The sequence below is a fragment of the Nematostella vectensis genome, chromosome 6 (genome assembly GCF_932526225.1).
Source record: "Nematostella vectensis chromosome 6, jaNemVect1.1, whole genome shotgun sequence".
Lineage (NCBI taxonomy): Eukaryota > Metazoa > Cnidaria > Anthozoa > Actiniaria > Edwardsiidae > Nematostella > Nematostella vectensis.
Window position 1 is genome coordinate 6,013,938 of NC_064039.1, and position 19,164 is coordinate 6,033,101.

Genomic DNA, 19,164 nt, shown 5'->3' on the forward strand with positions numbered 1-19,164 from the left:
AGCACAAATCTCGCGCGCCATGTAGGACACGTAATACGCTCCGAAAAACGCGCGCGCCAACGACTACCATTGTGATATCATAGCATCACTATGGAAACTGTAAATACTAGTGGATCAACGCAATCAGACAACTTAGCACACATGGAAGAAGTAGGGTTATAATATAAGTCTGCTTGGAAAATGGCTAAAGCTGTCGACGAAGCTGTTTGTGATTTGACCGGGACAGAGCGGATGACAAATGAGGAGCTGAGGGAGCTAGAAAAGGTGAATTATTTTTGTGCTTTTTTTATTTATAGTGCGTATTGCACTCATCTAATGATCTAAAGACATCCTGGCCAAAATCCTATCGATACCAACAATTGTTTTTATATGCGCCCTGTTCAAATATTTATGACGGGATTCTATCCGGCTTTTAGCATATTTTTTTTCCCGTTCACCGGGACATAGACATGTTTAGTGTAGTTTAACCGTTTTTTTTTGTTTTGTTAAAATCTCCAATATGATGTCTGGTGTTTTCTTCTCATGGGCAGATCCCGATACAACAACAAAATAACGTCTTCTAATCATTAATCTTCACTCCTTTAAGTGTAAACCTGTTAATGTTTGTAACACGGAAGGCAAGCCCTGCTAATTTTGATTGTCGAAATACATCGAGTGTCATAAGATTGAGCACTTTTCCTAGTTTATCTCCTGTCAAGTGGGGTTGGGAGGGCGGGGGGTTAGAGGGCCTCGAGCTCCCATGGCCCTTCTTGACCGCCATTGTTAGTCGAAATCTCCGTAGCAATAATATTGATGGTTCGTTTGCTAATTCATACCTCCATATATAGTGGTGTCCATGGTGTCTCGAGGAGAAAAAGGTAGAGGAACCCGAGTCAGTGGTTTCACAGGAAGACCAAACCTTGATAAGTATAGAGGAGTGGATGTCAATTTACGACGTTGACGGAAAAGAGTTAGACGACTTTTATCTCCCTGGCGTAAGCCGAGAAGAAGACAGTGGCGTTAATGAAACGGGTATTTGCGCTACTCTTACCATAGAGGTTACGACAAATAGCGCAAGCTCATCGCAAAGAGATAAAAAAGAAACAACAGTCGAGAATTTTGACAAAAACACATGTGATGCATCAAAGACATTAAAAGACGAAGATTCCACTAAAAATGATTGTAATAACAAATCTACAGCCGTACAAGCCAGTTCAGACTCAATAGATGGAGACTCTGAGGAATATGAAAACAAGGAGAGCAAACAATCTGTGTCTAAGCTAAGATGTGCTGGAAAAGGTTCTCCAGTGGAAAGGGCGGAGCTTAATGTTACTATAGCAACAAAGGTCAGTCATGACCACGGGTATTATAAAAACGCGGGCTCACGTGATGTTACTGACCCAGTAACAAAATGAGCATTCAAAACGGTGGATTCACGGGCGAGTTTCAAATTTATTTCAATATATGAAAAATATGACATTCGCGTACAGCAATTGTAATAAAATGTTGGCTATATGTAAGAATATCGACGCTTGGCGTCTTACATTTTCTATCTTATAAATGCACCTGAGACTGGCCTTGGCACAAGGTCCTCTCAAACTACTAACGGGGTCACATTTGGGCTGATTCAGATTTTCAAGCTGCCCTGGACTCGCCACTAATGGGCGCTTATTTTTGAGATTTTTCTGGTCCTGCACAACCACAGAACTTGAAATATCTGGAATTATAAAAAGTAAATCGAAATAGCCCAAATATGAGCCAGCTAGCCAGGCAAGAACAACCCCCCTCCCACACTGTAAGCAAACTGAGAAACATGTGGCACGATCAAGTTCACGTCAGACGAGAACCAGAATAGGTCGTTATGACTACCCTTTCTGTGATTTTGGCAAAACTTAGCCTGCGTAGCCAGCGATTCTGTTTCTACGGAAATAGAGAGCGTACCCGTTCTCCGCGTGGACATACTCTTCGCTCCGCTATCTATTTCCGCTGAGACCCTACAGAAACGCTAAAACAAAACTCAAAGCAACACCTTAGAGCATCATAAGAGACTTATTTACACGGAAACAACCTATTCACTCTTATTTTTTTTTGCACCGACGAAGGGCTAACCCTCGAAATGTCGGCGCAAATACTTTGTTTTACATAGGCGTTCAACATACTTTTTCATTTTTTTTATCTTAAACTTGAGGTAGGATTGAAAAACCAGATTCTATCAGTGTGTTTGAGTGTATTTTGATGTACGCAGCAAACCCTTGCCTCATGTCACCACTTGAAATCTTCGCCACGCATGCGTGAGTCTAGTTATGCCGCTGCCTTTGCCTCCCCCTGCTCGCCATTCTCTTTGAGGTATCCTTCACTGATCAACACATCCTTGATCTGATCCAAACATTGCGGGTTGTCCATTGTCGGAGTCACCTGAGGCCACAACATACAATATTGAAGACCTTTTAGTTTGTCAAATCTTCGTGAGTTACACGGGACTTTTCAGGAGCTTCACAGGATTTTTCGGGAATTACTCGTAATTTTTGGGGAAATACTCAGGACTTTGTGGGTACGCGGGACTATTCGGGAGTTTTTCGGGACTATTCGGGAGCTACTCGTTACTTTTCGGGGATACTCGAGACTTTACGATGGTTACTCGGGACATTTCGGGAGTATTCGGGACTTTTCGGGGGTATTCGGGAATTTAAGAGGGTTATTCGGGACTTTCGGTATTTAGGACCCTACATCCTCACCTTGTACGGCTCTCCGTGGACTATTTTCGCCAAGATTCCACGGACGGTCTTCCCTGAACGCGTCTATGTGAAAACACGCAAGATGAAAGTTTAATTCATGTCTCATAGCTGATTGTTCATTAATCTATCCTAGTTCCTGCTAGCGCAGACAGCATATCAATGATTTGCCATCAATTTACCTATTAAAATACCTTAGGTAATGCAGGGACAATGACCGCCGTTTTGAAGGCGGCCACGGGGCCAACGAATTCTCGCACGCTCTTCTTCACCTCCTTAATCATGTCTTCTTTTTTCATCGAAACAGCTGACGCAAGAAAAGCACATGCTTAGATATCACAGTAGTACTTGTGGGTGCGTAAGATTGAGGTCCAAGTGGGTTTGAAAAGGCTTTCGTATTTGGAGTTGTCCGCTTACGAGGAGTCCGCGTAGCAAGCGTTTCTGTGAGGTTTGAGCGGAAATAGAGACCGAGCGGCGGAAGTTAAAAATAAGCGAAGAGTATGGCCGCGTGAAGAATGAAGAGAGCGAGAAGGAAATTTGAAAAGATGTTCGTATGTGGAGTTGTCTGGAAGGTGTTCATATGTGAAGCTGTCTGCAAGGTGTTCGTATGTGGAGCTGTCTGCAAGGTGTGCGTATGTAGAGCTGTCTGCAAGGTGTGCGTATGTAGAGCTGTCTGCAAGGTGTTCGTATGTGGAGCTGTCTGCAAGGTGTTCGTATGTGGAGCTGTCGGCAAGGTGTTCGTATGTGGAGCTGTCTGCAAGGTGTTCGTATGTGGAGCTGTCGGCAAGGTGTTCGTATGTGGAGCTGTCTGCAAGGTGTTCGTATGTGGAGCTGTCTGCAAGGTGTTCGTATGTGGAGCTGTCTGCAAGGTGTTCGTATGTGGAGTTGTCTGCAAGGTGTGCGTATGTAGAGCTGTCTGCAAGGTGTGCGTATGTAGAGCTGTCTGGAAGGTGTTCGTATGTGGAGCTGTCGGCAAGGTGTTCGTATGTGGAGCTGTCTGCAAGGTGTTCGTATGTGGAGTTGTCTGGAAGGTGTTCGTATGTGGAGCTGTCTGCAAGGTGTTCGTATGTGGAGCTGTCGGCAAGGTGTTCGTATGTGGAGCTGTCTGCAAGGTGTTCGTATGTGGAGCTGTCTGCAAGGTGTTCGTATGTGGAGCTGTCTGCAAGGCGTGCGTATGTGGAGCTGTCTGCAAGGTGTTTGTATGTGGAGTTGTCTGGAAGGTGTTCGTATGTGGAGCTGTCTGCAAGGTGTTTGTATGTGGAGCTGTCTGCAAGGTGTTCGTATGTGGAGCTGTCTGCAAGGTGTTTGTATGTGGAGCTGTCTGCAAGGTGTTCGTATGTGGAGCTGTCTGCAAGATGTTCGTATGTGGAGCTGTCTGCAAGGTGTTCGTATGTGGAGCTGTCTGCAAGGTGTTCGTATGTGGAGCTGTCTGCAAGGTGTTCGTATGTGGAGCTGTCTGCAAGGTGTTCGTATGTGGAGCTGTCTGCAAGGTTTTTATTTGTGGAGCTGTCTGCAAGGTGTTCGTATGTGGAGCTGTCTGGAAGGTGTTCGTATGTGGAGCTGTCTGCAAGGTGTTCGTATGTGGAGTTGTGTGCAAGGTGTTCGTATGTGGAGCTGTCTTCAAGGTGTTCGTATGTGGAGCTGTCTGCAAGGTGTTCGTATGTGGAGCTGTCTGCAAGGTGTTTGTATGTGGAGCTGTCTTCAAGGTGTTCGTATGTGGAGTTATCTGCAAGATGTTCGTATGTGGAGTTGTCTGGAAGGTGTTCGTATGTGGAGCTGTCTGCAAGGTGTTCGTATGTGCAGCTGTCTGCAAGGTGTTCGTATGTGGAGTTGTCTGCAAGGTGTGCGTATGTGGGGCTGTCTGCAAGGTGTTCGTATGTGGAGCTGTCTGCAAGGTGTTCGTATGTGCAGCTGTCTGCAAGATGTTCGTATGTGGAGCTGTCTGCAAGGTGTTCGTATGTGGAGCTGTCTGCAAGGTGTTCGTATGTGGAGCTGTCTGCAAGGTGTTCGTATGTGGAGCTGTCTGCAAGGTGTTCGTATGTGGAGCTGTCTTCAAGGTGTTCGTATGTGGAGTTGTCTGCAAGATGTTCGTATGTGGAGTTGTCTGGAAGGTGTTCGTATGTGGAGCTGTCTGCAAGGCGTGCGTATGTGGAGCTGTCTGCAAGGTGTTCGTATGTGGAGCTGTCTGCAAGGTGTTCGTATGTGCAGCTGTCTGCAAGGTGTTCGTATGTGGAGCTGTCTGCAAGGTGTTCGTATGTGGAGTTGTCTGCAAGGTGTTCGTATGTGGAGCTGTCTGCAAGGTGTTCGTATGTGGAGCTGTCTGCAAGGCGTGCGTATGTGGGGCTGTCTGCAAGGTGTTCGTATGTGGAGCTGTCTGGAAGGTGTTAGTATGTGGAGCTGTCTGCAAGGTGTTCGTATGTGGAGCGGTCCGCTTACGAGAGAGATTCATATTCAAGTTGGCTAAATGCCAAAACCGGGTATTTGTCAGTACGTTTTCTTTATATAAAATACTTTTATCGACGATGACAAATCCTAGCGGCACATGTCCCTTGATGCCATCCTTGAGACCGATACATGCGGCGTCTACCACAAAGCTTGGCTTCATCATACCCTAGGAGGAACGAGCGGTTATCTGTCTGTTTAAAGGGTCTTTGTCGGCCGCCATTTTGTCAAAACACCGAGCATAAGAAACACCCGTTTTTATCATCTGAATCAGGGAAGCTATTTCGACATATTTGATTGAATTGGGTAAATGAAGTATTTAAAAAAAAATTTTAACATGGGTAGTTCGCGATTTCTTCGCAATGTTATTTTTCCAATATGGAATATAACTGGGCTACCACAGGAATCCCAGTAAATATGGAATAAAGCAATAATGTGATAAGGGCTCTTTTATCGATTCTACACGACTAATAGGCAACAGGGTTCCCATGTCGTACAAACCTCCTCTAGCGATTTGGTGGAGATTCGGTGACCGGCCACGTTGATTACGTCATCCGTGCGCGCCATGATTGACACATATCCATCCTCGTCCATGACACCGGCATCGCTGCTGTCATAATAACCCTGTGGTCGACAGCTATTAGGACACTCACTAGTAATTGTGATATATATATGTTATTTACCAGCTGGGAGGTCGGTATCGTGAAATACCGTGACAAAGGTCTTGAAAATACTGACCGAGGCCAGAGTCCGAGGTCAGTATTTTCAAGGCCGAGTTTTCGCTTCTGACTTCCGTCGATGTTCGTAAAGATTTTGTTCGCTCATGATCATTCAATAAACTCCATTTTGTATTTCCACACAACGCTTTATAGTAAATCCTTCAGAAATACAGAACCTCCAAAGAAGACATTCTCTGGGTTTTGAGCAACAATTTTAAGTCAAAATTGATACGTCGTTCTCAACTCGAATTGATCGTAGAAATGTCTTCTTTCTATCTGTAATTCTTCACAGACGATAAGATATATTCACTAAAGAACTTCTCTTGAATGTGGATACGTTAATCTGGAGTGATTCCTAGAGTGATTTGTCGTTTTCCTTCGTATGAAGAGACTATTTGCTGCCTTTTTTATCCCAAATAAACTTTCAGCAAACTTGAAATTGTCGCGCGCGCTGCAAAATCATTATGGCGGGAAATTGTCAAAACACAGGGAGTTTGAAGCCGATTTTCCGTAATGTCAAAGATTCTACATAAAATGACAAATAAAATGCCGTTTTAGTGTGAAGATCTATAACATCGGGAATAAAAATCCAGTTTTTGATGGTCATTTTACAAATCAACTCACTATTTCGAGCTTTGGAGGTGAGCGGTCCGGTATTGCGGGGTCCGGATCGTAGGATACCGGACCTCACGAGAGCCAATCAGAGCGCGCGATTTGATGGATACCGGACCCCGAAAAAAATAATACTAGATATTATCAGATGTCAGCCTAGTGCGCTTCTTATGCCTTTCACTCGGCGACGTTTTGTTTGATTCAGATAATTCAGGGCCGATTACGGAATCACAGTACAAAATTTGGCAAAACATTGATGGTGCAATGACACTCGAGTTTCTTCAACAATAGAGCTTTCGCGTAAAAATGAGACTTTGAGAGAACGGGTCTTTGCGAGAATGAGCTTTTGATAGACAGACGAGCGCTACAGTATCTGCTCACCGGGTATTTCTCGAAGTACGTTTTCTTGAACCTCTCGTCAGCACGCCACAGGGTTCCCATGGTACCGGGCGGCATTGGAAGCCTTGCAAAAGAAAAAACAACCCGATTCAACACGTGATTGATGATTGTATGAAAAATTATCATCATGTAACCGAAGAATCCAGAGCTATTACCACGTGACCAATTATGCGAAGCAATATCATCACGTGACCTATTATAAGAGTCAGTATTATAACGTGATTAATCATGGGAGTCATCATCATCACGTGACTGACCACGTGGTTTAATGATTGAATGATTAATTTGTGTGTTTTGTTGAGTTGGATAATAAGATTTGAAAGGAAGCCCATTAGAACTCACTTGACGCAGATCTGACCCAGCTCTCCCCTGTCAGCTTCAGTCATGTCCTCTCGGAGGATTTTCACTAAAGTCAAACGAATGATAAGTCAGCCTGACAGCTGCACGTGTGATAACCCAAAACCGTGGCATTAGGCCGTTAGGGCGCTAAATAGTACCTAAAATTTAGTATCAAAGAAGAGAGGATGGCAAGGAGGATAGCTAGCTTTGTAGTCCTTGCTTGCAGATTCGACTACAAGGCTCCATGCGACCATCAATAAAACTTTTCGTGGGGCACACGCTTGCTCTAGACATTACCGTTATATCCGGGTACCGCTTTGCCTGTTGTCTCAAGTTTTTCGTCCATCGGTCGGCCCAGGCCCACGGTGTGCGCGGTAATGGCCCAGCCGGATTCTGCAAACACCCCAAGTCCGTCAGTAAGCTACCAGTTATGGTAGATTGGAGTATCACTACTTTATATTTGTATCGCAAACCAGCGCTCACATCCACTGGCTGTGTATTTGTGGAATTTCTCACCTGTCTGCCACCAATTATCGTATACCGGGGCATTCATTCCCTAGGATCTGCTGAGTATCTGGTGATGGCTTACCTGTCTGCCACCAATTATCGTATACCCGGGCATTCATTACCTGGGTTGCTTAATATTGGGGGATGGCTCACCTGTCTGACACCAATTTTCGTATACCCGGGCATTCATTACCTGGGCTGCTTAATATTGGGGGATGGCTCACCTGTCTGCCACCAATTATCGTATACCCGGGCATTCATTACCTGGGTTGCTGAACACTGGGAGATGGGTCACCTGTCTGCCACCAACATACGATGTTATTTTAACGATGTTAAAGGCGGACGAAGTGGGGTTTACAGATGAAGCTATAGAAAATGCTGCCAGAGTGCTTTTTTCGCGGAGATTTGGAGTCAAATACCCCTTCGTCCGCATTTTAGATCAGCTATGGCCCGCCAGTCTGTGGCATTTTGGATGCGCGCGCACCATCGTGAAAACGGTCTATTTAGTAAATAAACCCCTTCTGGCGGCTGTTCTCATCCTTGGACATTATCCGCCGATATCTCAGTGAGCTAAAGAAGGGGTTTATTTATTTTATATCCCAGTGACTACACTGGAAATGCGAAAAGTGTATTCTACGCGCGCTGACGTGCACTAGAATTTTTGCCATTCGCGAAAGGTAACAATCCATGCAACAATTTTTTTTATTAGAGTAAAAACTACAAGCTCAAAACTTGTATTTTAACTGATGGGTTTACGCCTAGACTGTTTTCTTATTGTTCTGCTGAGAGCTGGAATAGAAATTGAAGCAAAAGTTTTCAATTTTGAAATGTTTTCTGCGCGCGCGCTGACGTGCACGGGAATGACGCCACGAGCGCGCGCTGTTGTGAAGTTCTTTGTCATTGCTTTTTCTTTCCCGTTTCAGGATAAATTCTAAAAAAATACATTGATGATAGTTCTATGAAAGAAATGAAACATTCTTTCTGTGCCTTTATAGCGTTTTGAAAACCATGGTGTTTGTTTGGGGAGTTATTGAGCAGACGAAAAGCGAGTTTTGACTGCACAAAATTGTTCACAGGACAGATATCACTTTGCCTGGTCGTTATCGACTGATATTTGTCCTGTGAAAATGTACACGTGACCAGTATTGACCAATGAGCGCGCGTGAAAATTCATCACTGGGATATAATATCGTATACCGGGGCATTCATCCCCTAGGTTGCTGAGTAGTTGGTGATTGCTTACCTGTCTGCCACCAATTATCGTATACCCGGGCATTCATTCCCTAGGTTGCTTAATATTGGGGAATTTCTCACCTGTCTGCCACCAATTATCGTATACCCGGGCATTCATTCCCTGGGTTACTTTATATTGGGGCATGGCTCACCTGTCTGCCACCAATTATCGTATACCGGGGCGCTGATTGCGCGCCGAGCCCACTGCATTGTGTCCTTGTCGAGATGCTCACCCGCCAGAAACATGTCACGGAAACTGAAACATGGGAATGCGTGACAATGGAATACATCAGCAACAAGAGGGACACTAGAACGTGAGAATGTGTGACATCGGGATGTGTGACATGGGAATACGTTGGCAACAAGAGAAAAACTCAAACAGACTAATGTGTGACATGGGAATACTTTGGCAACAAGAAAAACACTAAAACAGACGAATGCGTGACATGGGAATACGTTGGCAACAAGAAAAACACTAAAACAGACGAATGCGTGACATGGGAATACGTTGGCAACAAAAAAAAACACTAAAACAGACGAATGCGTGACATGGGGATACGTTGGCAACAAGAAAAACACTAAAACAGACGAATGTGTGACATGGGAATACGTTGGCAACAAGAAAAACACTAAAACAGTCGAATGCGTGACACGAGATCTGTAGCAAGCCGTCAAGACGCTGTTCATTGTACTTACTGAGAAAGGTCGTATTGTACTTACTGAGATAGGTCGTATTGTACTTCTGAGACAGGTCGTATTGTACTTACTGAGATAGGACGTATTGTACTTACTGAGATAGGTCGTATTGTACTTACTGAGACAGGTCGTATTGACGGATGAGCTCGGCCTTAGGGTCCTGAAAAATGAGACCTAATTAGAAATATCATTTAAGCCTTTTTGTTTTCTATTTTTTTACAATAAATCAATGTTAATGTACTATGTTACACTTTGTTGTTTTGATGTCATACCTCTGTTTGGATGATCCTGATGGCTGTTTTGATGTCATACCTCTGTTCGGATGATCTTGATGGCTGTTTTGATGTCATACCTCTGTTCGGATGATCTTAATGGCTGTTTTGATGTCATACCTCTGTTCGGATGATCCTGATGGCTGTTTTGATGTCATACGTCTGTTGGGATGATCCTGATGGCTGTTTTTATGTCATACCTATGTACGGATGATCCTGATGGCTGTTTTGATGTCATACCTCTGTTTGGATGATCCTGATGGCTGTTTTGATGTCCTACCTCTGTTCGGATTACCCTGATGGCTGTTTTGATGTCATACCTCTGATCGGATGATCCTGATGGCTGTTTTGATGTCATACGTCTGTTCGGATGATCCTGATGGCTGTTTTTATGTCATACCTCTGTTCGGATGATCCTGATGGCTGTTTTTATGTCATACGTCTGTTCGGATGATCCTGATGGCTGTTTTTATGTCATACCTCTGTTCGGATGATCCTGATGGCTGTTTTTATGTCATACCTCTGTACGGATGATCCTGATGGCTGTTTTGATGTCATACCTCTGTTTGGATTATCCTGATGGCTGTTTTGATGTCCTACCTCTGTTCGGATTACCCTGATGGCTGTTTTGATGTCATACGTCTGTTCGGATGATCCTGATGGCTGTTTTTATGTCATACCTCTGTTCGGATGATCCTGATGGCTGTTTTGATGTCATACCTCTGTACGGATGATCCTGATGGCTGTTTTGATGTCATACCTCTGTTTGGATTATCCTGATGGCTGTTTTGATGTCCTACCTCTGTTCGGATTACCCTGATGGCTGTTTTGATGTCATACGTCTGTTCGGATGATCCTGATGGCTGTTTTTATGTCATACCTATGTACGGATGATCCTGATGGCTGTTTTGATGTCATACCTCTGTTTGTATTATCCTGATGGCTGTTTTGATGTCCTACCTCTGTTCGGATTACCCTGATGGCTGTTTTGATGTCATACCTCTGATCGGATGATCCTGATGGCTGTTTTGATGTCATACGTCTGTTCGGATGATCCTGATGGCTGTTTTGATGTCATACCTCTGATCGGATGATCTTGATGGCTGTTTTGATGTCATACCTCTGTTCGGATGATCTTAATGGCTGTTTTTATGTCATACCTTTTTTCGGATGATCCTGATGGCTGTTTTGATGTCATACGTCTGTTCGGATGATCCTGATGGCTGTTTTTATGTCATACCTCTGTTCGGATGATCCTGATGGCTGTTTTTATGTCATACCTCTGTACGGATGATCCTGATGGCTGTTTTGATGTCATACCTCTGTTTGGATTATCCTGATGGCTGTTTTGATGTCCTACCTCTGTTCGGATTACCCTGATGGCTGTTTTGATGTCATACGTCTGTTCGGATGATCCTGATGCCTGTTTTGATGTCATACCTATGTACGGATGATCCTGATGGCTGTTTTGATGTCATACGTCTGTTCGGATGATCCTGATGGCTGTTTTTATGTCATACCTCTGTTCGGATGATCCTGATGGCTGTTTTGATGTCATACGTCTGTTCGGATGATCCTGATGGCTGTTTTTATGTCATACCTCTCTTCGGATGATCCTGATGGCTGTTTTTATGTCATACCTCTGTACGGATGATCCTGATGGCTGTTTTGATGTCATACCTCTGTTTGGATTATCCTGATGGCTGTTTTGATGTCCTACCTCTGTTCGGATTACCCTGATGGCTGTTTTGATGTCATACGTCTGTTCGGATGATCCTGATGGCTGTTTTGATGTCATACCTATGTACGGATGATCCTGATGGCTGTTTTGATGTCATACGTCTGTTCGGATTACCCTGATGGCTGTTTTGATGTCATACGTCTGTTCGGATGATCCTGATGGCTGTTTTTATGTCATACCTATGTACGGATGATCCTGATGGCTGTTTTGATGTCATACCTCTGTACGGATGACCCTGATGGCTGTTTTGATGTCATACCTCTGTACGGATGATCCTGATGGCTGTTTTTATGTCATACCTGTTTGGATTATCCTGATGGCTGTTTTGATGTCCTACCTCTGTTCGGATTACCCTGATGGCTGTTTTGATGTCATACCTCTGTTCGGATTACCCTGATGGCTGTTTTGATGTCATACGTCTGTTCGGATGATCCTGATGGCTGTTTTTATGTCATACCTATGTACGGATGATCCTGATGGCTGTTTTGATGTCATACCTCTGTACGGATGACCCTGATGGCTGTTTTGATGTCATACCTCTGTACGGATGATCCTGATGGCTGTTTTTATGTCATACCTCTGTTCGGATTACCCTGATGGCTGTTTTGATGTCATACCTCTGTTCGGATGATTCTGATGGCTGTCGGTGCGGTGAACATGCTAATAACCTTGTGTTGTTCGATCACACGGAAAAAAGCGCCCGCATCAGGAGTCCCCACAGGTTTACCCTAGACAACAAGGCCTTCAGTTCACTCTTCCGCTCAAAATCGATTCACACAAAAAGCACCCATTTTAAATGGCTAACTTAGGGGGATTGAGATACATCGAGTCAATAATTGTCGATAAAATATCAGGCTTCAATAATCTCAATGGCGGACGGTTTAAAAAGTTTTATCGCAAATGCCATTGACCCGTTGACCCCCCCCCCCCCTCCTTGATGGAGATGCAGTTTTCAGAGGCCCCATTCCCCGATTCCATTAAGAGGCCAAAATTCCGTTTTTGCATAGAGCTGATCCGTGGGAAGTAGAAACCTGATACAAAATCTCTTATATGCAAGGCAATCTTATAGATGGTATAGGAAATCAGTCCCGTATCTGCGGGTTACCCCGGTACATACCCTTTCAATTTCGACTCTCGACTTTACATTTTCAACTCAGTTCCTGTATGGTTCGTTTGCACTTACCTCAAAGAGCACCGTGGTGCAGCCGTTAAAAAGAGGGGCGTACACGATGTACGAGTGACCGACAACCCAACCGAGATCAGATGCTGCCCACCAAACCTACCAAGGTAAATACGAGTAAAAAAAATAAGGAGACCATTATTCCATAAAAATGTGTCCTTTTTATAAGACGGAAAAAGGAAATGAATACATAAAAAGACGCGCAACCCTATCAATACAAAAAAAGACGAAAAAGCAGGAAACATAAAACGACAGGGAAGCGCCTAGGAACTAATTTTCCACTTGGAAGGCTGTCTCAACGACTGCGATAAAAAGCAGGGATCAAAAACTCGTTTTTGAAAATATTGCCTCCTTTGTATTTAGATAGAATGGAAAGCAGAATCATCTAGAATACATGACAATGACAAACCGCGGAGTACCTCGCCTGGGTTAACCCCATAAATGTTTTTCATCGACCAGTTGAGAGCAACTGCATGACCGCCATTACGACGAACGATACCCTACAAGAAAGAGGCAAAAGAAAATGGGTTACAGAAGCAGGAAAAATCCGCGCTAGTCAATGCGTTTTGATGAGTTTTTGTGAGATCCGTGTGATGCAGTAAAGAAATGGGACGCTGACAGTAGACTTGTGCTTTGGTCGAATGGGATTTGGATTATGATGTCACTAATTCAACTAGAAATTGATTACGTATGCGCGCGCATGAGCAACAAATCTGCTCGCGTACGCACAAAGTAGGGGCAAACATGACGCAAATTCGCCCAAGGTTTTTTCACACAGTTGTGTTTGATACATGCAGCTTATATTATTCATTGTAAACACCACACACACGAAAAGAACAAAACTATATCGGTGAAAAAAACCTCCCGGAATAACGCCGAAATTATCTCCTACTTTTGGACTTGTATGTGTTACATCATTCGCTGTATTTGTCACATCTTTTATTCCGCATGTATATGACGGGGCGATTAGGTCCAACCATTCGATCTCTTACGGGGAGGTAACATTTCTCCCGTTCAGTGTATTTTTTTGCGGCGATTTGGCTTATTATTGATTTTGTAATGTACAGGGCAAAATTAGTCAATGCTGATTGGCTTAGAGCGAGGGCATTTTTTCTTAATTGAGGGCAAAATTACTTGTCTGCGATCGAACGCACGCACGCACTGAATTTTGCCCTTTTATGTCAAAAACACCATGAAATACATGTGTTCCTTGTAAAATTAGGGATTCATTACACTTATATTATCATAATTTTTCAGGGTTGCCCTCGCAGAAGACGGCTGGGAAATTACGGAAAACATTATAAAATCTCGTGAAATGAATCCCAAATTTTACTCGGCCCATGGCCCAACGCGCCCAACTTCCACTTGCCCAATATTTATATTTTTTTGCTTTTTACCTTGGGATCACCAGTCGTCCCTGAAGTGTAGAGTATATAAAGCGGATCCGTGGCCAGGACAGGTACGCAGTCATGGGGCTCCGCCCTCTCCATAACCTGGTCCCACGTGATGTCCCGCCCAGGAATGATGTCACCAGTGCACTGGGCGCATGAGATGCGAATAACAGATATTATATTTCTGGTAGAGAATGGTCTTTCAGGTCTCCCTAAGTATCACCCTATTTTGTCTTTCTACAAGTATCACACTATGTCTGACTATGCAAATATCATACTTCCTGGTTAAGTATCACCCTACCTGGTTTTCCTGGTCAAGTATCACCCTACCTGGTCTTCCTGGTCAAGTATCACCCTACCCTGTTTTTCTGGTCAAGTATCACCCTACCTGGTCTCCCTGGTCAAGTATCACCCTACCTGGTCTTACAGGTCAAGTATCACCCTACCTGGTCTTCCTGGTCAAGTATCACCCTACCTGGTCTTCCTGGACAAGTATCACCCTACCCTGTTTTCTGGTCAAGTATCACCCTACCTGATCTTCCTGGTCAAGTATCACCCTACCTGGTCTTCCTGGAAAAGTATCACCCTACCCTGTTTTTCTGGTCAAGTATCACCCTACCTGGTATTCCTGGTCAAGTATCACACTACCTGGTTTTCTTGGTCAAGTTTCACCCCACCTAGTCTTCCTGGTCAAGTTTCACCCTACCTGGTCTTCCTGGTCAAGTATCACACTACCTGGTTTCCTGGTCAAGTATCACCCTACCTGGTCTTCCTGGTCAAGTATCACCCTACCTGGTTTTCCTGGTTAAGTATCACTTTACCTGGTCTTCCTGGTCAGGCATCATACTACCTGGTTTTCTTGGTTAAGTATCAACCTACATGGCCTTTTTGGTAAAGTATCACACTACCTGGTTTTCCTTGTTAATACCTGGTCTTGCTGGTTAAGTATAACCCTAGCAAGTCTTGGTCACACTACGTCTTTCAGATTAAGTCTCACCATACCTGGTCTTCCAGGTTAAGTATCACACTACATCTTACTAGTCAAGGTTCTTATGACCTTCCTGGTCAAGCTTATCACTCTATATGGAGAACAGAACCTTGAACCTACCTGGTCTCTTTGGTAAAGCACTACTGTGGAGGGCTTGAATGAGGATATTTTGATTGCTTCATCAACTAAGGGTTTGTAGGTCACTATCCTGCTTGGTTCAATTCCACATGAAGCAGTTACAATAACTCTTGGCTGAAAACACAAAGAAACAGCAGATTGAGACAGAGGCTGTTGCCTGAAGTATAACCTATTTACTATCAAAACATCCTATCAATAAATTGAGTTTGAGGACTTGTTTATAAGTGGGCTTGAGAGTAGGGTCTATTCTATACTAGATTAGCATGTGTTCAATAGGGTGATGAAAAACAATGTAAAACCAAACAAGATTTAATAAACATTTTCAATATTTTTACCTTCCTGCAAAATCTCTTAACCCAACTTCTTCCGAGGCACTGCTTGCCGGGAAAAACATTTACACAAACCACTTTATCCATAAACTAACAAGTTCTCAAATTTGTCATGCAATCCTCCTGATCAATATGATATGCAAAAAAAAAAAAAAAATAGTCCCTCCCTTTGTCCAGTCCCTGCTAATTACCTCTGCATGTTCTATTCTCCTTGCTAGCTCTGCTGCAGCAAATCCTCCAAAGACGACAGAGTGAATGGCACCAATCCTAGCACAGGCTAACATAGCAATGACAGCCTGGAAATATACAAAGGATAATTTACATATCTAGCTCTATCCTCTAATTGTTTATCTCCCCATCTGTTTGACTGAATGTCTATCTGCTCCACAAGGGGGGAGGGGAAGCACAATATAATTGCACCTATTTCTTTTTCTGGGGGGGATGGTACCTGGTGCTTGAAAATTGGCCAATTGTTATTCACAGTGATATGCAGTTTCATGTTTCATTGAACTTGAAACTTAATAAAGTATTAGATAAATTGTTAAAAAGTATTTTGTAGACTCTTGTGCAGCTGTTCTGGGTGTCAGTCAGTAACATGGGTAAGGGTGTTTTTTAGGGGGGTCTAAATTATTATTCAAATAAAGCACTGGGTTCCCTTCCTCCCTAACATCTGACATGTCCATGACACCATCTGCCTGTACATCACAGTAGCGTACCTGTGGCACCATTGGCATGTAAATGACTACTCTGTCACCTTTGCCAACATTCAAGCTATTCAATGCACCTGCAAATTTAGCAACCTGTTGACAAATGTAAAAACACAATTATTTACACACAATGAAGTTTAAATGTCCAGGAATTGTGAAGTTTGATGGTTTGACTTGCATAGCTTTTTGTTCTGGTAAGTTTCTCAGAGAATAAAAATGTCATTTAGGTATAACTGACTGTCGTGGAAAACCTAAAATGTCACACCACCAAAAAGAAAAGATGTTTTGCCCTCCCCCAACCCTGAAAATAAATTAGACACATAATTTTTTTAAGGAAATCATTAAAGACTGCTTAGAAAAGAAGGACTGAATGCAAATGTGCCACCCCCAAATATCCATGTATGGGGGTTGGGGGTGGGGGGGCGAAGAGGGGTATGTATGGGGGTGGGGGGTGAATAGGGGTATGTATGGGGGTGGGGGGCGAATTATGTAAATCCACCGATGCACTACATTTTCGGGCAAATCAGTGGATCCGCAGATATTTTTTCGATTAAAACTCATTTAAAATCCGAAATTCAACTATCAAAGCAGTCAAAATCCGAAATCCGTGCCCAAATTGTCAACAGATCCTTGATCCGCCGTATTTACAAAATCCGCCAATCAGCTGAACTAATCATCAAAATCCGTAATCCGTGAGCATTTCGGGGCCGAATCCACCGACCCGTGAACCTATTCCCCCCCCCCCCCCAAATGTATTGACTGAACAAAAGACGGCAGAACAGAAGAGGAGGGGCCTAGAAATATTGTTGGGGGAGGGGGAGGGTGAGGGGGAAGGGCACTTTAACCTATGTAATCTAAGAATCCAAATATCTAAGTAGTAATCCATTTGATATTTGAAGGGGCTGGAAAAATTGGCTAGTGCAAGATGTCATTTTTGCTGTCCAATTTGGCAGATTTTTTTTTCTCCTTATGTATTTTTTTTTCATTGCCATCTGTACATTTTCCTCTTTCTTCTCTTTCACAATTTTTTTTTTTTTGGGGGGGGGGGGATCTCCGCTATCACCCCCAGCCCTCTCCCTCACAAAGATGGCTCACCCCTATCACATTGCTTTACCTGTGGTTGTTGACATCACCCCTCCCTTGATACACTGACATTTATATATATATAAATACTAAAGGCAATAGAGAACCTGTTAAACTATTATGCCGAGTTAAGACCATATACTAAACTAAAATAAGGTTCATGATGAAAGGAGAGCATATACTCAAAACAGTTCTCCAAGGCTTTGGAGCTTCTGCCTTTGACCTCTCTTGAGCACTAGAGTGGATAGGCTTCGCTTTAATCTCTTCCAAAAGTCCTTATTTACATCTAAAACACTCACCAGTCGCTGCAAGTTTTGATACGAATACATCTCGATCTTGCCCGAAACAGGGCTGTCATAGATCAAAGCTATTCTGCCACCGATTCCATTCTCTATGTGCCGATCGAGGCAATTGAAACAAGTGTTCAATTCTCCTCCGGGAAACCTACAATAAATACAACAAATCGAAGTTTGCAAAACCATGTAAATAAGAACGTGAAACGTGCGTGAAATCTCATAAGACATACACGTAATCTTAATCTTGAGATGATTACAACGAGAACGAAGACGGATATCATTAGTTGTACAAACTGCAGTAAACTGATACAGCGCAAAGCACGAATCATGCATATCTAAATAACTCGAACCCACCATTTTGTGAAGGGTGGTGTAGCGTTATCAACAACCTTGGTGTACGGCTTGTACCAGTCAATGCCTTGTGCCACGTCATCCCAGAAACCTTCCGGATCTTCCACAGACTGTTTAAACGCCTCATCGTATGTATAAGCCTTGTCAACTTTCCGACTAGCTGCAGACGTGTGCAGAAGCTGTGAACTGGCTTTCGAGCAGTTGAATGGCTTTGTTGAGGTTTTGAGATGGGGGTGCAAATTGCGCGATAGAACCCGGGCAAGTGCTGAGCATCGATAAGTGCAGATAGCTCGAAGCATGGTTGTAGCGTAGTGTAGCTAAAGGGATATTTGGAGCTTGTTACAGGGTAAGATCTTTGAGACACTATACTCATACGTGACAAAGAGCACCACTTCGTCTTGTTTGCATGCTATGTACGTGACCTTTTGGTGACATTAAGCTATTCAGCCTTGACATCCCATTCAAGGACAAAAGATTTGCGAGTAACGCCAGATAAACAATCTTTACCTGCACACTGTCACAAATTGTATTCTCTTTCACAAAGGTGCAAAGGTAGAAAAACGTGTGTGGAAACCGGGTCACACAGCAAATGTGTTTTGGCGGGTGTAAAGGTTTAGGGAAAAATACAAATATCGATAAAATGTAAAACGATAAACCAAATAAAAATGTGGTGGCAAACAAAAAATGCGCGGATATTTTCACGTCTACAGTGAGGTAATTTAGCCCATAATCATGGACCAAATCAGCGTCACTAAAAGGTTCTCGCACGACCGAAAACCCGAACGAGCGGCGAACGGATGTAGAGTAGCTGCCTGATGCCGGTTCCTGAAAGGCTGGATAAAGTTAACTGTTGTATAGGATTTGTTCCGGATTTATCCGTTGAATAAGCATTTATCTACAGATAACTCTTATCTGGCCGTCTAGGAACCGGCCCCTGGGCGCGACCAACTAGCAGGAGCTTGCGAGCCGGTAATGTGCAGGGTCAACGATAGCACGAGTTCTGAGTCAAAAGTGGCCATTCACCCAGCTC

The 19,164-nt window shown here is 43.6% G+C and overlaps 2 protein-coding genes across 2 annotated transcripts; one reads left to right on the plus strand and one right to left on the minus strand.

Moving 5' to 3' along the window:
- The first annotated feature begins 93 nt into the window (after window positions 1–93).
- Window positions 94–1,504, plus strand: LOC116604449. Its single transcript, XM_048729292.1, has 2 exons — window positions 94–264; window positions 828–1,504. The coding sequence occupies exons 1-2, from the start codon at window positions 181–183 to the stop codon at window positions 1,392–1,394; spliced, it is 651 nt and encodes a 216-aa protein (XP_048585249.1). The 5' UTR covers window positions 94–180; the 3' UTR covers window positions 1,395–1,504.
- On the minus strand, window positions 1,412–19,113 carry LOC5521567 (acyl-CoA synthetase short-chain family member 3, mitochondrial). The gene is made up of 19 exons (XM_001641306.3): window positions 18,138–19,113; window positions 17,787–17,931; window positions 16,414–16,497; window positions 15,889–15,993; window positions 15,351–15,482; window positions 14,249–14,389; window positions 13,271–13,351; window positions 12,855–12,950; window positions 12,289–12,399; window positions 9,778–9,818; window positions 9,115–9,218; window positions 7,520–7,615; window positions 7,226–7,289; window positions 6,866–6,947; window positions 5,655–5,777; window positions 5,223–5,322; window positions 2,906–3,018; window positions 2,715–2,777; window positions 1,412–2,394 (listed from the first exon to the last, which is right to left on the minus strand). The coding sequence occupies exons 1-19, from the start codon at window positions 18,431–18,433 to the stop codon at window positions 2,281–2,283; spliced, it is 2,091 nt and encodes a 696-aa protein (XP_001641356.1). The 5' UTR covers window positions 18,434–19,113; the 3' UTR covers window positions 1,412–2,280.
- Window positions 19,114–19,164: the final 51 nt, after the last annotated feature.

Bases quoted from the DNA above. Each gene is read 5' to 3' on its own strand.
- LOC116604449 (XM_048729292.1), top strand. From the start codon at position 181: ATGGCTAAAGCTGTCGACGAAGCTGTTTGTGATTTGACCGGGACAGAG. The intron at 265-827 runs GTGAATTATTTT...CTCCATATATAG, and splicing joins AGCTGAGGGAGCTAGAAAAG to TGGTGTCCATGGTGTCTCGA.
- LOC5521567 (XM_001641306.3), bottom strand. From the start codon at position 18,433: ATGCTTCGAGCTATCTGCACTTATCGATGCTCAGCACTTGCCCGGGTT. The intron at 13,352-14,248 runs GTAAAAAGCAAA...TCTTTCTTGTAG, and splicing joins GGACGACTGGTGATCCCAAG to GGTATCGTTCGTCGTAATGG. The intron at 7,290-7,519 runs GTAATGTCTAGA...GTTTGACTTTAG, and splicing joins AGCGGTACCCGGATATAACG to TGAAAATCCTCCGAGAGGAC.